The sequence below is a fragment of the Schistocerca serialis genome, chromosome 2, assembly GCF_023864345.2.
Source record: "Schistocerca serialis cubense isolate TAMUIC-IGC-003099 chromosome 2, iqSchSeri2.2, whole genome shotgun sequence".
NCBI lineage: Eukaryota > Metazoa > Arthropoda > Insecta > Orthoptera > Acrididae > Schistocerca > Schistocerca serialis.
The window spans coordinates 437,385,046-437,409,150 of NC_064639.1; the positions used below are offsets into that span (position 1 = coordinate 437,385,046).

A 24,105-nucleotide genomic window follows, 5' to 3' on the forward strand; every position below is an offset into this window, starting at 1 on the left:
TGCGTATCATATTTGTGAAGATGTTTTGCACTTTAATGTAATATAATGCCTGCAAAAAAAAAAAAAATGCAACGCCCTGGAGTACAGGATCATTTTATCGACAAGTGATGTAGCAGGTAGCTCATTATCGTAGGAGTCGCATCGATACGCAGTGTACCCCCCCTCTGGCGCAACACAAGCGTGTATTCTCGCACGCAAAAGATTATAAAGGTCCAGATGGTCTCCTGCAGTAGTGTGTCCCAAGTGAGCCTTTCGTTGCAATTCGACAATCGTTCATGCAGGCTCTAGAGAACGAGTGAGTTTCCGCATCATGATGGCTCTCACGTGTTCAGTTGGTGAGAGATACGATGATCTTGACGGCCAGATGAGTTGTACCCCACGAAGAGCACGTTGAGTTGCAGCAGCTGTATGTGGACGTGCGTTGTCCTGCTGAAAAATTACATCACGTTCCTGTTGAAGAAATGCCAGTAGCACTATGTTTGTGACTGATGACGCCCCCCACGACATGGATCGCTTGTTTCGTGGGCGAACGTACTCCGAATAAGGCAGCTCAACCGGTCTGCGCCCTACAGTGTTTATCGCTCGCATACTAACGGAGCCCATTCTCATCATTGAAGGCAGCAGAAAGCCATTCCATTCTCCAGCCAACTGACGACGCCACAGTAGCCATGTTTGCGGTGTCGTGCTGTCGGTCGTAACATGGCCAGATACAAACGGGATTTTAATCCTGTTGCAAGCAGGCAGTACCCAGTGGTCCCTGATAACACGGCAATTGCACCTTGTTCCCAAATTTCGTCCCTGTATGATATTCGATCGGCAACCGCTGCTCGACAGTGCGTCGATCTCGACGTGCGGAGCCTGGTGTACAGGTGTGGGAATGTTCCACAGACAATTGTTAAAAGCAGCGACACACCACCGATATATTGTGCTCAACAGATGCCGCAGTCCATCTATACGTCCATCCAGCTTCCCGCAGGCGCACAATGTGATCCCGTTCAATTGGCTGAAATTGTTAAACATGAGTACGTACTCGTCGGTAAGGGATGGATGTTCACTGGAATGATTGTTGCAAACACTGTTCACCTCTAAACTTAGCATACCAAGCGAGGTGGGGCAGTGGCTAGCACACTGGATTGGCATTTGCGAGGACGGCGGCTCAAACCCGCATCCGTGATTTCCCAAAATCGATTCAGGTAAATGCCGGGATGGGTCCTGTGAAAGGCAATGGCCGACTCTCTTCCCGATCCTTCCGTAATCCGATGGCACCGATGACCTCGCTCTTTGGTCCCCTCCCCCAAATCAACCAATCTAAATTTATCACAGATCGACCCTGCAGAGTCGAAACAGAGGGTGCCCAGGCAGGCTTCCTGAGCCTCATCTCATCACCGATGACCGTGACATATGAATTACAAATACAGCAACCACTCAGTACGCACATACTATACGCTGATGCCTCTGAACACAGTCCTTGAGAATGTTACATCTTTTTCTGGCAGTGTAACTGCGAAAGCTCTGTTTAAATGTTCGTTCAGTTTATGAATATTTTAAAAGACATACGTAAGCATTACTATTTAATATGATTTTTGGCGAAAGCTCCACAAAATAACGCACAAGAATTAAATTACCGAAATCTGTGTTAGGACAAAACCATGAAATGTGCAATACCACGCGCCTCGATAATTTAAAATGAACTGTCCTAATAGCTCGCGTGTCAAGGAAGTGTAGTGAACTGTCAGATACCTCTGATAATGGTACAAGTTCGGACTGTTAGTGTGCGGAAGGAGTGCATGTGGCGCTTGTCCGCAGGGGGTGCTGGGCTTCTACAAGGGCATCTCGGCCTCGTACGTGGGCATCTCGGAGACGGTGGTGCACTTCGTCATCTACGAGGCGCTGAAGGCCCGTCTGGTGGCCCATAGGCACAGCACGGGGTCTGGCGCGCCCTCCGACAGCAGGACGTCCAGGGACTTCCTGGAGTTCATGGCCGCCGGCGCCGTCTCAAAGACGGTCGCTTCCTGCGTCGCCTACCCCCATGGTGAGTACCTCATTGCCAGAAAGAGAGAGAGAGAGAGAGAGAGAGAGAGAGAGAGAGAGAGAGAGAGAGAGAGAGAGAGACAGAATATGATTGAAACAATGTTGCAAGAAGCAGATAGGATTTTAAGCACTGGAAGGATATTAGAAGAGTCCCATAGGTTCAATTTTTGGTATATTTCTATTACTTACATATGTGAATGAACTTCCCCTTAACATTCATCCAGCAGAAATGGCCCCTTCTTCTTCTTCTTCTTCTTCTTCTTCTTCTTCTTCTCATCCTCCTCCTCCTCCTTCTCTCTCTCTCTCTCTCTCTCTCTCTCTCTCTCTCTCTCTCTCTATATATATATATATATATATATACTCCTGGAAATTGAAATAAGAACACCGTGAATTCATTGTCCCAGGAAGGGAAAACTTTATTGACACATTCCTGGGGTCAGATACATCACGTGATCACACTGACAGAACCACAGGCAAATAGACACAGGCAACAGAGCATGCACAATGTCGGCACTAGTACAGTGTATATCCACCTTTCGCAGCAATGCAGGCTGCTATTCTCCCATGGAGACGATCGTAGAGATGCTGGATGTAGTCCTGTGGAACGGCTTGCTATGCCATTTCCACCTGGCGCCTCAGCTGGACCAGCGTTCGTGCTGGACGTGCAGACCGCGTGAGACGACGCTTCATCCAGTCCCAAACATGCTCAATGGGGGACAGATCCGGAGATCTTGCTGGCCAGGGTAGTTGACTTACACCTTCTAGAGCACGTTGGGTGGCACGGGATACATGCGGACGTGCATTGTCCTGTTGGAACAGCAAGTTCCCTTGCCGGTCTAGGAATGGTAGAACGATGGGTTCGATGACGGTTTGGATGTACCGTGCACTATTCAGTGTCCCTTCGACGATCACCAGTGGTGTACGGCCAGTGTAGGAGATCGCTCCCCACACCATGATGCCGGGTGTTGGCCCTGTGTGCCTCGGTCGTATGCAGTCCTGATTGTGGCGCTCACCTGCACGGCGCCAAACACGCATACGACCATCATTCGCACCAAGGCAGAAGCGACTCTCATCGCTGAAGACGACACGTCTCCATTTGTCCCTCCATTCACGCCTGTCGCGACACCACTGGAGGCGGGCTGCACGATGTTGGGGCGTGAGCGGAAGACGGCCTAACGGTGTGCGGGACCGTAGCCCAGCTTCATGGAGACGGTTGCGAATGGTCCTCGCCGATACCCCAGGAGCAACAGTGTCCCTAATTTGCTGGGAAGTGGCGGTGCGGTCCCCTACGGCACTGCGTAGAATCCTACGGTCTTGGCGTGCATCCGTGCGTCGCTGCGGTCCGGTCCCAGGTCGACGGGCACGTGCACCTTCCGCCGACCACTGGCGACAACATCGATGTACTGTGGAGACCTCACGCCCCATGTGTTGAGCAATTCGGCGGTACGTCCACCCGGCCTCCCGCATGCCCACTATACGCCCTCGCTCAAAGTCCGTCAACTGCACATATGGTTCACGTTCACGCTGTCGCGGCATGCTACCAGTGTTAAAGACTGCGATGGAGCTCCGTATGCCACGGCAAACTGGCTGACACTGACGGCGGCGGTGCACAAATGCTGCGCAGCTAGCGCCATTCGACGGCCAACACCGCGGTTCCTGGTGTGTCCGCTGTGCCGTGCGTGTGATCATTGCTTGTACAGCCCTCTCGCAGTGTCCGGAGCAAGTATGGTGGGTCTGACACACCGGTGTCAATGTGTTCTTTTTTCCATTTCCAGGAGTATTTAGAGAGGAAGCAACACGAGAAATCGTTCATGAGTTTTCAAAGAATCATTAAGAGGGTATCTGCAAATGGACTCACCTTAATTTTGAGAATACTAACTATATTCAGGGCAACAAATAGCCCTACCAACAACTGATGTGGCATCTGAAGAGGAGTCAATAAGTAGGGTAGAATGTTCCATATTTTTAGGTACACGTACTGATGAAAGCTTGAACTGGAGAAAATATGTTACAGAGCAGCGCAGTCAATTTAGATAAGCTCCTTTAGCTCTTCGTATAATTGCTAGTATTCAAAACAAATGAATCAACCTCCTAACTTAATCTGGCCAATGTGGCCGAGCGGTTGTAGGCGCTTCAGTCTGGAACCGCGCGACCGCTACGGTCGCAGGTTCGAATCCTGCCTCAGGCATGGATGTGTGTGATGTCCTTAGGTTTAAGTAGTTCTAAGTTCTAGGGGACTGATGACCTCCGATGTTAAGTCCCATAGTGCTCAGAGCCATTTGAGCCTAGATTAATATTTTTCGTATTTTCGCTAAGTATTGCCATACGAATCAATTGTCTGGCGTAGTTGTTAATTACCTAGAAAGTATTGATTTCACAAAAGTGAACAGTGAGAATATTATGCGGTGTTCTCCGGTACTCATCGTGGAGGTAACATCTTTTTCCTCAAAAAAACGAAAATATTTTGTTGAATCCCCCCCTACGTACAGAGAAATTACAACCTTAATAAAATAACAGTAAGTAGAGCTCGCACTGGAAGATTCAGATATCCATTTTTCCCACGTGTTGTTAGCATGGAACGCTCGAGAAATAATCTGTAAGTGGTTCTGTGAACCCTCTGCGAAGACTTAATAGTGAACTGCAGAGTACCGAGCGTAGATATAGAAATATTAAAGTAAATGCCGAGCCATCTGAATAGAGGAATAGTCACTTGGAGCAACGCACAGTTAGAAAGATACCTACCGTAAATAAGGAAGTTAACAGTCGCCTTCGCCTAACACACTTTATCCAATTTTTGTTCTACACGATTTATACCATAAGATATGTCCATTTGGCGCTGGGCGTTGTCCCAGATTGACTTCGCCTTCTAGTGCGTCCCATTAAACAAAATCGATGTGTGTGGCGCACTTGTAGAAACTGCAAATGTTCAATACGTACGAAACTTAATTTCGCCCTGCCATCATTTAAATTTTCTATAGTCTTCTTAAATAACTTGGGGAAAATCAGTGGTTCTTTAGTCATAACCATCTCAAAGTTCTTTTCCCTCCATTTCCACCTTCTTCCTATGAGCTACTAACCCGTCTCCAACGACCGAGTAGTTGTGGAGATGTTACTTATTTTGCCTGTTAGTCACATATTTCTACAGTTATTGTTGAATTTTATCTAGAGTATTTTAATAATTTAGTCTGATGGTTATAATTTTGATACACACACGCCGTAGAAGCCAGATTATCTTTTGGACTTCTTTAAAAGTAAAAAAAGAAAAAAATTCAGCTACACCCCTATGTACATGCCTGACACATACTAGTATGCATTTCAACAACACGGAAAAGTGACGCAGCTCGTGTAAACATTCTTCATGCGGAAGTCAATATTTTTCGCGACTGCTCTATTGAATTTATGCGATTCTTCCAGTCACCCAGTTCTGCAATTGGCTAAGTTACCATGTGTGATTGCTTAGAGATACGTAACGGAGGAGGAAGTACGCTTTGCTATTTACATTAGAAACAGCTGCGTCCTTGGCAGACAACCAATATCAACCATTGTTTCGCTCTTATTACGTTATTCTCGAATGCAGAAGTGATTCACATACTTCGCTAATAACGAACCCCCATCGCTACTTAAGTTAATACTTCGGCTTTACTTCCTTTTTTTACACGAACATTATGCGTGCGAGCTTCTCGAGTGGCTGTGCGCAGTAAGCTGCCTTCATACGTTGTGTATCACCTTTGACCAGTGAGACTTCAGGGCAGGTGCCAACGCAGATTGGCAGGGGCCGTGCAACCTCCGCAAACGCCTCTGCGAGAATTTTGGCAGCATATCCAACTCCCACGTTGGCGAAGGCGAAAGTTGCGTAAACACTGCGCAACGCACGGATATGCAAATTAGCAGGTTGGAAGTGAGACGAGTGCTCTGAAAATAGCGCTTCTGAAGGTGGGAAGAGAACGTAAACACAACAGCTGCAGCTGCTTTATTCATCCATAGGATCACTTTAACATGGCTTTTGGACATGAACCATCCCGGCATTTGCACGAAGGAATGTGAGGAAACCACGGAAAACCTAAATTAGAATGGCCGGATGAAGACTGGAGCCTCCGCCATCTCGAATAAAAGGCCAGTCTGCATAAAAAAAAAGTGCTGCCTCATTTGGTTTATCCCAAATTGAAATGTTGCATATGGTTAGGGCCTCCCGTCGGTTAGACTGGAAGCCTGGTGCAGGTCTTTTTACTTGACACCACTTGAGCAACTTGCGTGTTGGATGATGGTGATGAAGACAACACAGCACCCATTCCTCGAGCGAAGAAAATTTGCTATTTTGCTGGAAATTAAACCCGGCCCCGTCGTATGTCATTCTGCCGCGCTCACCACTCAGCTATGAAAGCGAATGGTTTATCCCTAGTGTACAGTACTATTTTACACGGAAGTTATTAAATAATAAAAGGCGAATGCTTCACTTTCATTATTTTCTCACTGCAGACTGTCTGCGGCTTCTGCAAACGCGTCAAAATAATCGAACGAGTTGGTGGCTTCCAACTGCCCAGAGGCCTTATACATAGTTGAATTGATGTACATTGAAGGCTAAGTTCCGGGGTAGTAAGCGTCTCTGTCAGTTTTCATCAGCCAGTAAGGTTTGTTTCAACGACGTTACGTCATTTCAGCGCCACGCCCGAAATTAAAAGTTTACTTAAACTCAGCGCACCAGATGAGCATTTTAAATGGTTTAATGAAATAATCGCACGGTTTTGAAGAACATACAGTTGGCGGTAGATCCAAAATGTGCTGATTTTACTCTTGCTTTGTGAAAGAACAGAGAGTCTTAAATTTTACATAGTTGGCACTACTAGGTACTCCAGCATGCCGCTATTGTAGGTCGCTGTTACCGCCATCCTCACACAACTTCGTTCTTAACGACAGGAAAGTCTCGTGGACATAGCGATTACGCGAGTCTGGAAATGTTCTTAATTGAGTTTCAACAACACAACGTGGGTGCATAAAAAAAATTGCATCGTAAGCCTCTTTAAAACATGTTCGTCATAACCTTCATCAAAGTGGTATTTGATTGAGTCAAGTCAAAAGTGTTTAGATCTCACAGCCACAGAATTAATACGAAAACAGTTGTTTATCTATAAGTAATGTCACGAAGACTGAAATTCAGTGGAAGGATGAAGTCTAGTTGATGGTTTCAGATATGCACTACTTATATAACGTTTCATTAGCAGCGGCGTCAGAATTCTGTGTTGCCGATAGGTTACTGATTCGCTGCGTCACGTTCAGCAAGACTTTAAACCTGATACGAGACCATCTTCAAGCGAGAAACAAACCAAAAAACAGGGCTTAATACCCCGTAAATAACGTCTCACTCTACTGGAGAAAAAGTATGTTGTAGTTAATAGCTTCCCCCACTACGCAGCTTTAGAAATTGCTAAGGTCCTGTTTATCAGTTTGGGAGGGCAGAATAGCTGCGGCTTCATGCGGACTGGACTTAATGAGCGATCTAATACTTCGCTGCGATTTTTTTCTTTCCCCTCTATTAACCAGTTCCTGCAAAGACACAGTACCTTCAGAGGTACATAGGCACTGAGGGTTTTGACAATTTCCTGCTTCCTTAATCTGTACTGAAATTAAATTTATTGCAGATGCTTTTGATCTAGTGTTGGCGGGGTGCCAGACAAAATGAGTGCGGATCATACCGCAGACATCATTAAAGGAAACGCAGTGAACTGTAACTTGTCATTCACGCGTGGCTTCGTTGTCATTTGTCAGTCAAACTAACCAGCATTGTAGTTTCATTGAATGGGCATTATTGGAGAGTGTTTTGTGTGTGTTGGGGGAGGGGTTGCATGAGAGACATCGATAGATGTAAAGGTGGTTTCCGGAGTATCCCAAAGAAGTGTGATGAACCGTTACTGGTTACAGTGTATTTATATGTAGTAGAATGCTCCGGAAGCTTTTCGATACTGTTTGCAGCAGCTGTGCTTGTCTATAATAAAGCAGCAACGCCAGAAGACAGTATAGATTTTTAGGGTGGTGAATGGTGCAGGCTCTGACAGTTACTCAGGACTTGAATAAGTTTAGCATATTGCGACGCGCACACGCAAGAAATGAAATCCACTACTGAACAACTACACTATTGACGACAAATTACTGGAAGCAGTATGTACCGTACAATATGTAGGAGTACAAATGTAACTCATCCACGAAGGAAGTGGTTTACAAGCCGTTTGTTTTATCTATTCTTGAGTACTTTTCGTCAAACTCGGAGCCATATATATGGTGGGGGGGGGGGGGGGGGGGGGCGTGGGGGAGAGAGATATTAAGTACATGATCGTGGCTGCCATATTGTAATACGGTAATTGGAAGCGTAAACCGGTCGCACGTGCTCGGGTTGAGAATACGCATTAGTCAGTGGGAACGTTGTCGACCTTGACGACGAGGAGGGAGGGCTGAGAACAAGAGGCATATTCTGCGTCGCAGGCTTTCATCGAACTGTGTGACGCAACGCTGGGACGCGGCTAGCCGTAGCAGTCACAGTAGTGGCCGCATCCGGATGAGGGGGTCGCCGGTTCACTGAAAAATTCTCTCTCTCTCTCTCTCTCTCTCTCTCTCTCTCTCCACCCCCTCCCTCCCCCCTCCCTTCGTCCCTCTCCCCCCTGGCGCTCGTTTCTCACCGCTGCATCAGTAGTATTTTTAGTGGTGGATCACTTTTCAAGAAGATTGAAAATGTGGTATTATGATACAAGAATAGGCAGGCGTGGTCTTAAAGAAAGCTCCATCTCGAAATTGGTCTCAAGTAACGGAGGAAAATAACGAAAAACCTAAATCAGTGGGGTCGGCTGGGGGTTCGGGCCTTCATCCTTCCGAATACAAGCCCAGTCTGTTTAAAAGCGCCTGACCTAGTGTACAATACAGTTTCGCAAAACAGTTGTTTATACTAACGTAAAAAGCTAGTGCTACACGGTTCATTTCTCACGACCAGTCAGTACATTCACTGCAGCACGTGATTTCGTAATGTAACACTATACACACCACCACACACTGCCAGCTAAACATCAGGACCACAGTGACGATGTTTGATTTTCTTTTTGAGTACTGCAACTTCTAATTTCTTTTGTCACTAATAGCGCATATACTGCCTGGAGAGGAAAAAAAACTGAAGCACCCAGAAGGTATGACAATTTAAAGCACACATCGTCGCGGGCGTGTAAATGATGATGACGTGACAGCTAGAACAGCCACCAGAGTGCGTTAGTGGTGTTCAAGTGTAGCTTTGTTACCAGGCCTGGTAGTGTACATAACGATGGTAGACCATAAAAACCACGTAATTTCAATAACCAATAACTCCATTGTATAAGAGAGAGATTTGAAAGTGCATAGATTTCTCTAATTTGTCAATAACTAGACTACTACAATACTACTATTACAATACTACTATTACTTCCACATGTAGCATTAAGGGGAGTTTGAACGCCATATCCCCACAATGTTAAATTTAGTGAGCTGGCTTCCCTGTATTTCAGGAACCACTGTAGCCATTGACATGAAACTTTTACAGGACATTGACCTGTGTGTTCCGAGTCTACTGAACTACAAAAATTGCATTTTAGTCACTGCTGTCGGAAATACAATTTTAAATTATACATACCGTCATGTTCTTCTTTTAGTTCAGTAGACCCAGGATATGCATGTTATTACTCCCTGGAAATTTGAATAATCTACTCGAAGTAGTTCCTAAGATTTATGGAAAAATGCAACAAAAATGTTAATTTTCAGGAACTTCTTCCAAAGTTTCAAAATACTGTAACTTAATATATGCTTAATTTTTATTTTTATTTTTAGTCACTCAGAAGTACCCTGCACGATACTGTATATCATTCTCTTGATCTTTTTCCAAGTTTCTTCTTCTTCTTCTTCCTCCTGGATTCCTTAGTGGCCAACTGTGCTGCATACTCTGCTTTCAGTGCGAACCTTGTCAATCTGTTAAAGTCCTCTGATGCAGTTTGCTCCAGGATTAATTCCTATATGCTGTAGCACTTTCACCCTACCAATGTTGCAATCATTAAAAGCAATAACAGCATCACAGACACCCCACCCCCCTCACTTTAGTGTCTTTGTTCCAACAAAAACATTTTTTGGTTAGCAAGTCCAGATAAGATTACTGAATGACTCATTGGTATTTTGAGTCTGACCATGCAGACAGTAATTCAGGATTTGCCAGAGCTCTGTAAATAGGTTTTATGATATCTATGACTGCTGCTGGGATGAACTGTTTGAGTAATTGCACCATGAATCAGGTTCAGGAGGGCAGAGGTGGTGGTTTACATCAGTTGAGCCTGTAGAAGAAGGTAGCCGATACTGCTTGTTTCATTTTCAACAAATCCTCAATATTGTTTCTAATGGCCTCCCCATAATACTGCTGTAGTTCATCAATCATGTTGTCTGTCAGCCTGCCTCTTGGGGTTTTACCATCAGAAAGTTTCTAGTCTCAAACTTCAACTTCCTCAACCTCACGCACATCCTCTTCTGGACGTGACCAACACATTCCAGCAATTCACAGCCTTTTATATAAAAAAATTACTGATTTTATTAGATGTTGAAGCAATGCAAGTGAACATTTTAACATTTTCAACCGGTGTAGATTATATTTAAAAAATAAAATAAAATACTTCCCATGTGAGTTTATAAGTGATGTATGTATCTTTTTATTTGGAAAAATGCAAATTTTATAATGAGAGAAAAATCTGAAAATGGGGAAATTTTTTTTCCGTTCTAACTCCCCTAATGCCTGTATGAGTTTATATATTTTTTGAGAAACCGTTTTTGTTTTCATGTATAATTCAACATAAGAGTTACGAGGTTTTCGTTGCCTACCATCGATAAGTAGCGTGAACAACGTAGATATATGAGGCGTGAACAGCGTCAAGATGTTAAGTGATCACGGAGGGGCAGCGTTAACAACCCTGGCAGATTAAAACTGTGTGCCGGACCGAGACTTGAACTCGGGACCTTTGCCTTTCGCGGGCAAGTGCACTACCGTCTGAGCTACCCAAGCATGACTCACGACCTGCCCTCACCGCTTCAATTCCCGAGTTCGAGTCTCGGTCCGGCACACAGTTCTGATCTGCCAGGAAGTTTCATATCGGCGCACACTCCGCTGCAGAGTGAAAATCTCATTCTGGAAACCGTGGCAGAGTTTGGAAGGAGCCTCATTGTGGATCTCCATTCTGCCAGTTGGTCGAATCCTGCTGTGTCCAAATTTGTGACGCATTCGGATGCGATATTGGCCCGACGTTGCACTGCATGAGAACATGAGGTCATGAGGTCTGGCATACTCGTCGTCAAGGTTCTGGTCGACAACATTTGACCTCCACAAGGGAGGGTCGCCATATTGTGGACCAAGCACATAAAAAGCCCTTGTGTGTGCGCCTGCCATCCCAGAACAAGTAATGCACACCATCCAACAACATTGTGTCACTCTGCATCACTGGCTGGGGAATAGCAGCAGATGGCCTGGGGAATTACTGAGCTGCCGTTAACAGAACACCACGAGCCGCTGCGCTTTGAGTGCTCCCATCACCGGGAAGCGTGGCCTGCTGAAGGAATGGCGTCACACAGTGCGTTCAGCGACTAACCACAGTTCTGCGATGAGCATCGTCTGCTAGCAGCTGATTACCTGGGCAGAGGTCCCATTCTTCCAATGTTTTGGAGAGGCACAGCAGTGGTGTTCCCGCGTCATGATGTGCGGGAGCCAGCGGGTGTGACGTCAGCTCATCACTGGTCGTGATCGAAGAAAATCTGAATGCACGGTACACCTCATATATTCTTCTCGTGCGACAGTGTCGTGATGTCATTTTTCAACAGGACAAAGCTTGTCCACACATGGCACATTCCTCTACGAACTGTGTGCGCCATGTTGAGCTGCTCCCACGGACAGCAAGACCTCATGGACTATCCCAGACATAACGCGCACGGGAGCAGCATGGACGTAAACTCCTTCCTAGTGCCAATATCCAGGACATAGAGGTCAAGTTAAAACAGTCGTGGTTTAGGTTGCTTCAGGACACGATACAACGGCAGTGTCACCCTTCTCAACCGGATCAGTACATGCATCCAGGCTAGAGGGAGTACATCATACTGCCAAATACTTACTGAATTTGACTCTATTTTGTAGTCACTTCAGTAATGTCAATACACCCAACTCGTGAAGTTTTAATTTCGTTTCCTTCTTCCGTTGTGTGTGTTTCACTTTTTTGTGAGGCGGTGTTTTTAGACTGTGGAACTATCGCATCTCTCCCCAGTCCTCTAATTTACGAAACTTCTATCGCATTGCCTGTGTGCATTATGGATAGAAAGTGGAAAAGGCCTCGAATTTTTTTTCTTTTTTCTTCGGCTCTTTAAATTTTACTTTATTCCGCTTGCTCTCATATTACGGTATACAAACTATTCGCAGCCAAAGTTATGTGGGTTCGTTTACTGATACATTTTACTCATTTTTCACTACATCTACATACACATCTACCTACTGCAAGCAAGCCTACGGCGCACGGCGGAGCCTCCGATATTGTCCCCTGTCAACTGCATTAGCCTTACAGATCGAGGGGAGAATAACTGCATGTTCCAGAATCTGTTGCTCAATTATCAAGATCCCTTTTTACCGAAAGCCTCAGAACTTTCTGCTTACGTAACACTGTGCACAGACTGCGTGTCGAGGTGCAGTATTTTACGTAAGAAACTGACTTCGCCAAACAACGATCCGCATGGCAGGGGCTGCTGGACGGGGCCGTATCGTAAATTACTGCTAGGCCCAAGCAGCCGGTACGCCGACCGTTGCAAATACCAGGGGCGGCTTTCTCGGGTACCATCAAACAGTCAGAATTGTAAGAAGGCATTGCGAAAATGACAGAACTGGCTACTGGATGCCTCCTACTGTTGGCCGATGTGAGCAGTGTACACTACAGGATACTAGAGAAACAAACATTCCAGCCGTGCTTTGTTATGAAGAGTTTAGAATCGTCACGAACACTTGGCCAATTTTCAGCTGATACGAACGTGGGGTTAAAAGTTCTCTACCTAGCAGTGATGGCTTTTTCCGAACACGGCATCCATATTGCACAAAGCTGTTCCATAGTTTTAATCTTATAAATCTACTTACATTATCCGCAAGCGACGCAGTAGTTCTTGGCGGAGGGCACATCGTAAAAACATTGCAAATCTTCCTTCCTACTGCATTTTGGTATTGATGAAGGAAAGATGGCTGTCTGTATACCACAGTACGTGCAATATCATTCCCTTCTCACGTGCGAGATACGTTGTCTGTTCAAAAAATCCGAGAACATTCGTAATTTCGCGTCAATGGTATGTTGTGTTGAGTAGAACATCGTGTCGCACAGTTCGCGGATTTCAAGATGGAATAGTTAGAGAAGCAACGCGTCTGCATTAAATTTTGCGTCAAACTCGAGAAATCCTTTACAGGAACACACCAAATGATGCAGGAAGCCTGCGATGATGAGTGCTTAGGCCACACTCGTTGTACGAATTGTTCACACGGTTTAAAAATGGCTGGACGGAAGTTAGATTTTCCTCGTTCAGGACGCCCTGGTGTCGCAAAGTTCGTCCCACGGCTCAAGACGAGAAAGACCTTCTGACAATCTGTGAAGAGCTTTTGGATTGCGCAAATCAGAACATGTTCCTATAGAGAATCGTAACTGGTGACGAAACGTTGTTCTACGGTTGTGGTGTTTAAGACAGAGGTTCATTCTTCACAATGGGGAAAGGTTCTGAAAGACCGAAAAAAAGCTCGTCAGGTCAGGTCAAATGTGCCATGCTGATAGTTTTCTTTGTCTTTAAAGGGTTAGTTCACCATCTGTATTTTTTTAACCTGCTTGTTCCTTGATTATGGACTAAACTTAAGCAGTTCGTCAGCTGGTTCAGTAATAGCATTGCTTGTCCTCAGTCTTTCAGCACACCGACTTTCTCATGGCAGCTGTGAGGTCTGCTCTGTATTAAAACAGCGGAAAAGCGGTTTTACTTTTTGTCGTAAGACCAGAAACAAATTTAATCCTAACATAGCGCTTAATGTGCAACAATCACAGCGGTGTTCTGTTTGCCAAGTGCTCTTATAATGAGGCACTGCTGCAACTCAAAAGCGAGCAGCTACGTTCATATTATGTTGCATCATTAATTACAAGTATTGCTGCCACCTGGCGAAGTCGATAAACGAATTCATTGGCACTGGAACCACCATGACTCGAATAACCGCCTGATTACATGACTGTAATACGTTTTCGGACTCTTGGCCTCGAGGCCAAACATCCACATATACTGGCAGTTAGATAACTTTTATTTCTATATATACGGCGTGAGAATTAAAGGAGTCGCCCACTGCATCATATGAAGCAATACAGTAGATATTACCTTTCAGGTGCGTTGATAGGTGTCAGGATACACAAAAACGTTAATAATAGCCGTATTTTATTTTTTTTATTGAAAGGTGTTGAATACCGACATATTGGGCTGACAAAGGTTTTTATTCCGAAGTGTTTCTATTATTTTCTCATTAAATTGTTGGGCTAGCGTAAAAATGTTTAAAATTGCAGGTTTCAGGTTCTATTCGCTGCTAAACTACTGCTACAACATTCTCCCGTGTCAATTTAATAACAGTAATTAAATCATTAATTTGTGATGCCTGTGGAATAATTGTGCCATTAGAAGCAAACAGATTTTTTCATCCTCAAATATACAACGCATTATTAATGGCAAAGTACACGGCCGGCAGCTAGAGGTGAAACAAGAAACTTCAGGAGTTCTGATTGTCAGAATTTCTCTCTCCATTGGGAATATGTTGTTCGAATACAGCTGAAACTGCTTCTTCAGGTCATTTTCATCTTAGCTGTGATGATGGCGTCTGATGAATTAGAGAATGCTCCACAAGTTCTTTATGTAGCATTCTTTTCTTCTCCTTTAACGAAATTGCATTTTTAGATGCATCCGTTCTCAGTGACAAGTACGCAGAAACTGTAGCAAGAACTTGAAATGTACGAAAGCCAATATTTTCATATCCATAAACTTTTCACCGTCATCGTGGTTTTCTTAAAACATTAGAGATCACAGGTGTTTTTAAGTGAGATGAATATGCTAAACTGTCATACCGCTGACGGCAAATACCGGGCAGCTGGCGTGTCTTGTCTGTTTAAACTGCGTTTGTCGCCCCAATCAGAACAACTGCTCGAGACTCTGATTGTGTCGTCTACGTGACATGAAATCGTCTTTTCGTAAAGATTAAGAAGGTAGCTGAATTGTCACTCGACAATATACACTTTACGGCGCCTTGTTACCGACTTCTGCGCGGGCTCTATAATTCATACAGAGCACTGATCGCACACAATAATGTGTCGTGGCGTCTCATATTCGCAGCTGGCGCCATCTGGTTGGGTGACGGCTAATTCTGGCACCACGTCCTTGAGCAGCTTCGCTATAAACGGCGAAGCCGGAGACACGCCATTTTTTTCTGGGTCACTTCATTGCTACGTACTCCGCTAAGGAGGTCAAAGGGTTCTTCCACCTTACGGCTTGCGTTGTTGGTCGTTCGAAGTGAAGAGGCTGGTTATTAAGTGTAACGGGTCGCACACGATTTTGTCAATTTCTGCGTATTGGTCTTATCCCTAGTTGTAAAGCGGAAACATCCGGTATCTGTAATTATTGCAGAAAATTTCGAGCGAATCAAGAAACATACGGTAATTTAAGGAATTTTTTTCCTTGCTGAATATTAGTTTATTGGTGATAACACCACTAAAACTTTGGTTTTCCACCGTAATCTAAGGAACTTCTCAATTAGATGTTGGTGCTGCAGTGCCCTCCACTCGCAGAATGCACTTTTTGCGAAGAAAGGCAGGTTGGGGAGGGGGGGGGGGGGGAGGGGCAGTGGACTTTATTGAATTATGCCTTGGTTCACCCCATCATCCGTTACATTGAATACTGGATTGTATTGGCAGTATCCACATAAATTCTGCAAAATTCCTGCTGTCCTTGATAAAGGAAGTGTACTACTTATTGTAGACATGGCAGTCATAGGATGTTGAACACTGTCAGTGTCAGCATTATCTGAAATGGTTTACACATACCAGAAAACTTAAATACCTGTAAAGCTGTGCCGTTTTGAGCTCAGTTTTTAGATGTTAAGTTGAGGGTTCAAAACACTCCTCTGTACTCTTTTCACTAACCGCTACAAGAGAGAATTTTGGCAGTGTCTCTGTAACAGTGCTCATACGACATTTATTAATTGCAGTTTCCATTTGTTATGATCAGGATGAGGGTCTGGAGTGTGGGCTAAGAACAGATTAATCCTCTGTATATGGTGTTATTGTTTGCAGTGCAGAAGAGTGTTATCTGTGCTTTTCTCACCCATCCATTGAGGACTGTTTTCAGTTTCCTTGTTATTTACACATTTGAAATAAATTTATGGATGTGTATATTGGGGTGTTTAAATTGTTCTAATGTTTAAATTCGCCTGGAAAATTATATTTTAGTTCATTTATTGAGGAGCAGTAACACTTCATTTTTCACATTCATTGATGTATTTTATTGTTGTGGCCTTCAGTCTGAAGACTGATTTGCTGGAGCTCTCCACTCCTATTTAAACCTTTTTCTGTCTGCATAACTATTAAAACCTACAGGCTTATAAACCCACATGCTTTAGAGAAAGTTTGATCTCCTCCTATAAATTTTTACTCTCCAAACTTAGCTCCATTACCAAATTAATGATTCCTTGATGCCTCAGTATGTATCCTGTCAACTACTAGCTCATTTTAGTTATGTTGTGGTATGCATTTCTTTTCTTCCCAGTTCAGTTGCCCTTCATTAGTTATGTGATCTAGCCATCTAATATTCAGCTTCATATAAAAGAATAAATAAAACAGAATATATGTGTGTGTGTGTGTGTGTGTGTGTGTGTGTGTGTGTGTGTGTGTGTGTACACGTGTACATTTCAGATTTTAAAGTGTTTTCGTGTCGTATCAGTCATTATGTACCTTATAATCCATCTTTATGTTTGTTCACAGAGGTGGCGCGCACGAGGTTGCGAGAGGAAGGTGACAAATACAAGCGGTTCTGGCAGACATTAGCAACGGTCTGGCGTGAAGAAGGTGCTCGTGGTCTATACCGTGGGCTTACAACTCAACTGATTCGACAGATTCCGAATACGGCGATAATGATGGCAACTTATGAGGCAGTGGTATACCTGCTCACTCAGTGGACAGCCCCCTCTGTGCAGACAGCTTTCTATGAACCTGCTGTAGAAGATCTGAGCCTATCTGATGATGACGAGGTGTCAGGCGTTGGAGAAAGGGCAGTAGTAGTCTCATCAAGAGCCTAGCTGCATGGTGAGTTATGGCTCCTGGATGATACTTACTGTATGTATTCCTACATTCAACAGGCTCAAGTTTGATGTTTATTTTACGATGAGCCTGTTAGTTCAGTATTAATATCTGGATAGAATTCTCTCGTCTGTTTGTAGTAGCAATTGTTTGTTTAAAATTGCTTTTCAATCTACTTTTTTTTCCTCTTGCAGGTGCCAAACAGTAATGCTGGGAGGAAAATATTACTTGCAGTAATACTGCTTTACTGACACTCTTCACTGATTTTTCTGATGGCTTTTTGGGCAAAGACTGATGGTAAAGTCTTGTATGTTCTCTGCAAACTTGTGATTGGATCTGCAGGCAGCCATGTAGAAAAACAGTTTTTTTATTATTTTCTGACTGAAAGAATGGAGATTAAGTGGCTGTGATAATGTCTGAGAAAAAGATACATTGCACTAAAGTGGCAGTAAAGGGATATATGTAATGTGTACATAGTGTACATGAATATATTTAAATCCTGTTACCATGTTACATAGTGTAAAGAATTCTGGTTATTTATTTGTTACTGAGGAACAATGTGGATATCGTGTAGTATTTTTGTATTTCTGGTATAATTGGGGTCTTGACAGTTTGGGTATGTTGACAAAAAAGTGTATTCAGACACTTCCATATGACAAGCAGACTACTAGTTATTAGTGCATTTAGGTAGGCAGCATTCCTACATATGTAACATAACTGAATTGTCATTAGCAAGACTGACCTAACAAACTGATGCTTGGCATGTGTTTTGAAGTCAGTAGATATTTCATGTTGTACAATTCATTGTAATAGTTTATTGAATTTTTATTAATAAAAAGCTTTAAAAGTGACTACTTGATCTGTACAAATTATTTTAATCTATTAACCTGATACAGGACAGTCATATCAATAAAAATTAAATCATGAGATATCATCTTATTACACACTGTACAGAACCATAAACACAAAATACTGTACTTTTTATTTAAAGGTGTAACTATGTACTTGTACTTTCACAAAAGTAAAAAAATGAATTGTTATTCATTGATAGTGCGAGATGACTAGCATAGTAGAAGTTATACACTTATCTTGTAGTGGTAAATGTAAGATATAAGATAACAGGAGCTTTGAATATTTGAATTATAGCCATGAACAAAAATTTTTAAAATTTCTCTGATGCATTTTACAAATGGCATATGAAAGATATATATACTATGTAGCAGTTGCTCTACCAGTTAGAAGTAGGGCTATAAATAAGAAGCACTGCTGAAAACTGACTAGCTTTCCCCATTATCATAATGAGGTCAAAAATGAATATGGAACAGTTCTTATATGCAAAGTATATGAACATGTAACTATGTGTATCAATGATGGTTTCAGCCATTATTGGCAAAATTTGATGATGCAGGTAATGTTACTGTAAAACACATTTCAGTCTTTTTTTGGTACTTCTGTTTGGAGATGTACGGAGGTGGTCTGTAGCACTTGCCCAATTATTAATTAATGAGGTGAAACGTTTTTATGGGCTGCATCAGTGCTCACAGCTATGAATAGTCATCTTCGTTTGTATACAGGATGGCCACGTCACTATAGACACTTAATGTCAACAGCTGTGCAGTTGCTTGCCATGTTCCATGTAATAAGTGATCCTGGACCTGGCCTTAACACTAGTGTTGCTCGTCCAAGCCTCACTTCAGAGAAAGAAGCACATGTCGGCTGTGGTTGTGATGCTATGTTGCTGAGCTCCACATCCTCGTTGTCTGTGACTTCATTTAACTGTAAGCAGAGTTGTCTGGCCAGCTCGTAGGGTGGCTCATGGTTTGCCAGACACAGTGTATGCCACGCACCAAAGACACGCACAGATACTCTGCCACCTGAGCTGTGGGACGTAAAACCACATCTCAGATTATTTTAACGTTTACCGTCCAAAGATTACATTAAGTTAAGTATGATGTTGAATAGCAATAATACTGTCATAGTTTTATAAAACTATTAGAAACTCACATTTTGTAACCCTTATCCTTGGAGTGAATGCCAACACAAGATTCTTCGTCATCCATCATTGGACAGTCTGGTTCACCATCACATAAATGGTCATTTGGAATACACATATTTGGTTTGCTATAAACCAAAAATGAAGAAATTTTAAGATCAGTTAAATGTTGATTTGGAAAAATACAAAATTCATACATTCCCTGTGGCAGTTCATGGAATAAAAATCAGTATAAGGAAACTTATAGTCAAACAGGGTGCTAGGTGATGCGATGGTGAAAAGTATCACAGGAAGTTGTTCTCTGCTTTGAAAATTGGATACTAATGCCAGAACCAGGTTACTTAAAACCCAGCTTATTTATTTGGTAAGTAAAAACTTCTGCATCAGTACTAACTTGGAACAGATACATAATGTAAAAGATGGAACAGGAAGAAGCCCTAATAACTGCTAAAATGGGAAGTACCTTCCGCAGTACATTCAGTGGTTTGCAAAGTATGGATGTAGATGTATATTTAGCTACTATATTTTTACATGTACTCTTTAAAATTTTAGTTTGATAAGAATACACTGGTCAGCCAGAAGACTACAACCACTGACCCACCTGGCGAGGAATGACTGCTAGTTCACATACACCATGTATGTGTAGGCATTTTGGAAACTGCTTGACTTGGCGGGTGCTCGAGAAGTAGTGTGAAAAAATAGAGGTTAAACAATGTCCAGACATCGTGGGGTTGCATCACTACTCCTCGCTACAGCAGATGTTGGACCTTGTGGACTGGGCAGACCGGTGAAACAGGACAGGCAGCAAACTGTGGTGCAACTAACATCAGACTGTAATGCTGGGCACAGTGAAGGTGTATCTGAACACACAGTGCACCGAACATCCCTAATGATGGACCTGAGCAGCAGACAACCCATGCATGTGCCAATGTGACACCATGACATCGGCAACTACGACTGAAATGGGCACATGACCATCGGCACTGGACATTGGTACAGTGTCAGTGTGTTGCATGGTCTGATGAATCCTGATACCTTCTTCATCAAGGTGTTGGGAGGACGCGAATCTGTCATTTTCCATGGGAATGGGTCCTTGACACCTGTACTGCGGGACAGAGACAAGCTGGCAGCAGCTCCAATATGATCTAGGAACATTAATGAGGGCATCCATGGACCCAGTGGAGCTAGTGCAAGGCACCACGACAGCTAAGGAGTATCGCACTCTGGTTGCAGACCATGTACATCCCTTCGTGACAGTCATGTTTTCCGATGGCAGTGGCCTTTTTCAACAAGATAATGTACCATATCACAAGACAAGGAGTATGATGGACTGGTTTGAGGAACACAATGGTGGTTCAATTTGATGTGCTGGTCCTGCAACTTGCCATACCTGAACCCAATCGAACACACCTGGGATGTGATTGAGTTCATCTCATCCTCCCCGAAATTTGTGGGAATTAAGTGACTTCTGTATGCACATGTGGTGTCAACTCCCTCCAGCGACCAACTGAGGCCTCACTGCTTTCATGTTGTGACATGTCGCTGCTGTTATCTGTGCCAACGATGGATGTACCGGCCATTAGGTAGGTGGTCGTAATGTTCTGGTTGATCAGTATACATTCTTATTTTCAAAAACTTAATGTAAAATATTTTTTAGCTACTACATCTATATTACAACATTATTCGTAGTATGCAGTTAAATTTACAGTTTAATCAAGTAATTAAGATGTAACATCTTTTACCATATCTCAGCAAATTGTTCCTCATTTTAAGAGATCTAAACCAACTCAGACTTTCCTGTATGCCCTGCAGTCAGTTGAAATGTTGAATTCATTGCAAGTCACGAAAATAAAATTGGCAAAGCCTTTATCATAAAGAGGCTCCCTTCATTCCATCTCTGAAAAATCAAATTTTCAAAGCCTATTGCACAATGAAAGAAAAAATACCTTCGACAGTGATAACTGTTGGGGTTTCCACATCCACAGTCTCGTTCATCTCCTTTATCGAGGCAGTTCCTATGCCCATCACATACTTGATATGGCCTAGACAGCTGCAGAAAATCTCTGCAGCTACAGCCTCGTTCATCAGATCCATCTGAGCAATCCCAGTTGCCATCACAAAAAGCAGCCTTTTTCACACAACCACCTCCTGATCGGCAGCTAAACTCCCAAGGTTTGCAACCTGTGGCAGACAAAGAATAGATGAACAAATGTATACAGAAGAAAACAGTTTCTATTGATTATGAAATTTGCAACAAACAATATGCACAAACATCCTTCAGAATGGTGGTAAGAAATACTGTCTTAGTATTGTCAAGATAATTCTCAAAAAATTATTTAGTTCTAAAGTGATGCACTATCTCAGAAGGGATACGTTGTTTCAAAAAGTTGACTATTTGTGAGGAAGATAGTGAAATGATTTCTAAATGTGGTTTTGAAGTCCATGGTAAACTGTAGGTCCATCTAAAACTAATTTGCTAATCCAATTGACAAGGTGGTGGGAGGCAATGTGGTACCAATAGGAACAAGTCTAGTAAAACACTGTAGTTTTCAAACCAAGATTAAAAGTTGTTTTAAAGTACCATTGCTGCCATGTAACATCTAGTTGTGATATGTACACTCCTGGAAATTGAAATAAGAACACCGTGAATTCATTGTCCCAGGAAGGGGAAACTTTATTGACACATTCCTGGGGTCAGATACATCACATGATCACACTGACAGAACCACAGGCACATAGACACAGGCAACAGAGCATGCACAATGTCGGCACTAGTACAGTGTATATCCACCTTTCGCAGCAATGCAGGCTGCTATTCTCCCATGGAGACGATCGTAGAGATGCTGGATGTAGTCCTGTGGAACGGCTTGCCATGCCATTTCCACCTGGCGCCTCAGTTGGACCAGCGTTCGTGCTGGACGTGCAGACCGCGTGAGACGACGCTTCATCCAGTCCCAAACATGCTCAATGGGGGACAGATCCGGAGATCTTGCTGGCCAGGGTAGTTGACTTACACCTTCTAGAGCACGTTGGGTGGCACGGGATACATGCGGACGTGCATTGTCCTGTTGGAACAGTAAGTTCCCTTGCCGGTCTAGGAATGGTAGAACGAGGGGTTCGATGACGGCTTGGATGTACCGTGCACTATTCAGTGTCCCCTCGACGATCACCAGTGGTGTACGGCCAGTGTAGGAGATCGCTCCCCACACCATGATGCCGGGTGTTGGCCCTGTGTGCCTCGGTCGTATGCAGTCCTGATTGTGGCGCTCACCTGCACGGCGCCAAACACGCATACGACCATCATTGGCACCAAGGCAGAAGCGACTCTCATCGCTGAAGACGACACGTCTCCATTCGTCCCTCCATTCACGCCTATCGCGACACCACTGGAGGCGGGCTGCACAATGTTGGGACGTGAGCGGAAGACGGCCTAACGGTGTGCGGGACCGTAGCCCAGCATCATGGAGACGGTTGCGAATGGTCCTCGCCGATACCCCAGGAGCAACAGTGTCCCTAATTTGCTGGGAAGTGGCGGTGCGGTCCCCTACGGCACTGCGTAGGATCCTACGGTCTTGGCGTGCATCCGTGCGTCGCTGCGGTCCGGTCCCAGGTTGACGGGCACGTGCACCTTCCGCCGACCACTGGCGACAACATCGATGTACTGTGGAGACCTCACGCCCCACGTGTTGAGCAATTCAGCGGCACGTCCACCCGGCCTCCCGCATACCCACTATACGCCCTCGCTCAAAGTCCGTCAACTGCACATACTGTTCACGTCCACGCTGTCGCGGCATGCTACCAGTGTTAAAGACTGCGATGGAGCTCCGTATGCCACGGCAAACTGGCTGACACTGACGGCGGCGGTGCACAAATGCTGCGCAGCTAGCGCCATTCGACGGCCAACACCGCGGTTCCTGGTGTGTCCGCTGTGCCGTGCGTGTGATCATTGCTTGTACAGCCCTCTCGCAGTGTCCGGAGCAAGTATGGTGGGTCTGACACACCGGTGTTGATGTGTTCTTTTTTCCATTTGCAGGAGTGTATATTGATGTTCTTTATCACAAATTTCCAAGTTTTGAGTTTTCTATATTTCTGGCCACTTTCCTCAGAGTTTTTGTTTTCAGTACGACAAGAGTTCAGTGGTGGTATTGTATCATGATGTTCTTGCTCCTCATGTCATGTATTTTGCTAATTGTTGCTGTATTTTTATTACCTGGATGGTAATGCTTAAACTCAAAGAGTACCATCATCTCCCCAATAGCGGTGAGTCTGGTCTCAAAAAGTCTGTACAGTGGTTAATTTTGATTATACTTTTTCAAAATATGGACAAGGCTTTACAAGAATCTATGATTATAACAATAGTATTTTCTGGATCTGCTTATACATATTTGACTGTCCAGGACTTGGGCCAGCCATGCTCTCATTATTACTGCTACTGGTACAAGATGACAGTTTGGTTCTGTAACGTAGTTATGAAAATACTGTTGTAAACTTTAAGACCTGCATCTGAGAGATGTTTCCATAAATGGACTGAACCATAAGATAAAAAGAATTTGCTCAACTGCAGACATTTTTTTTATATATTTTTTCACCTCTGAGACTCAAACTCTTATGCTGTCATTGAATGACCAGAAAGTTCTTAAGTATAAATTTGTCACTCTTGCTGCTATCAGAAGCTATTGCTTAGGGTGCTTCTTGCTTCACCGTCAAAAAGAG

General features: G+C 43.8%; 1 protein-coding gene across 2 annotated transcripts in view; it reads left to right on the forward strand.

The window, feature by feature from the left end:
• Positions 1-18,253, forward strand: part of LOC126457307 (mitochondrial carrier protein Rim2) — a 180,011-nt gene extending 161,758 nt beyond the window's left edge. For both annotated transcript variants that reach the window (XM_050093490.1, XM_050093491.1), the window contains 3 exons: positions 1,807-2,032; positions 17,085-17,405; positions 17,594-18,253. In XM_050093490.1, the coding sequence (XP_049949447.1) occupies positions 1,807-2,032; positions 17,085-17,398 (540 nt within the window). In that variant the 3' untranslated portion in view covers positions 17,399-17,405; positions 17,594-18,253. The remainder of the gene's footprint in view (positions 1-1,806; positions 2,033-17,084; positions 17,406-17,593) is intronic.
• The last annotated feature ends 5,852 nt before the right edge of the window (positions 18,254-24,105 follow it).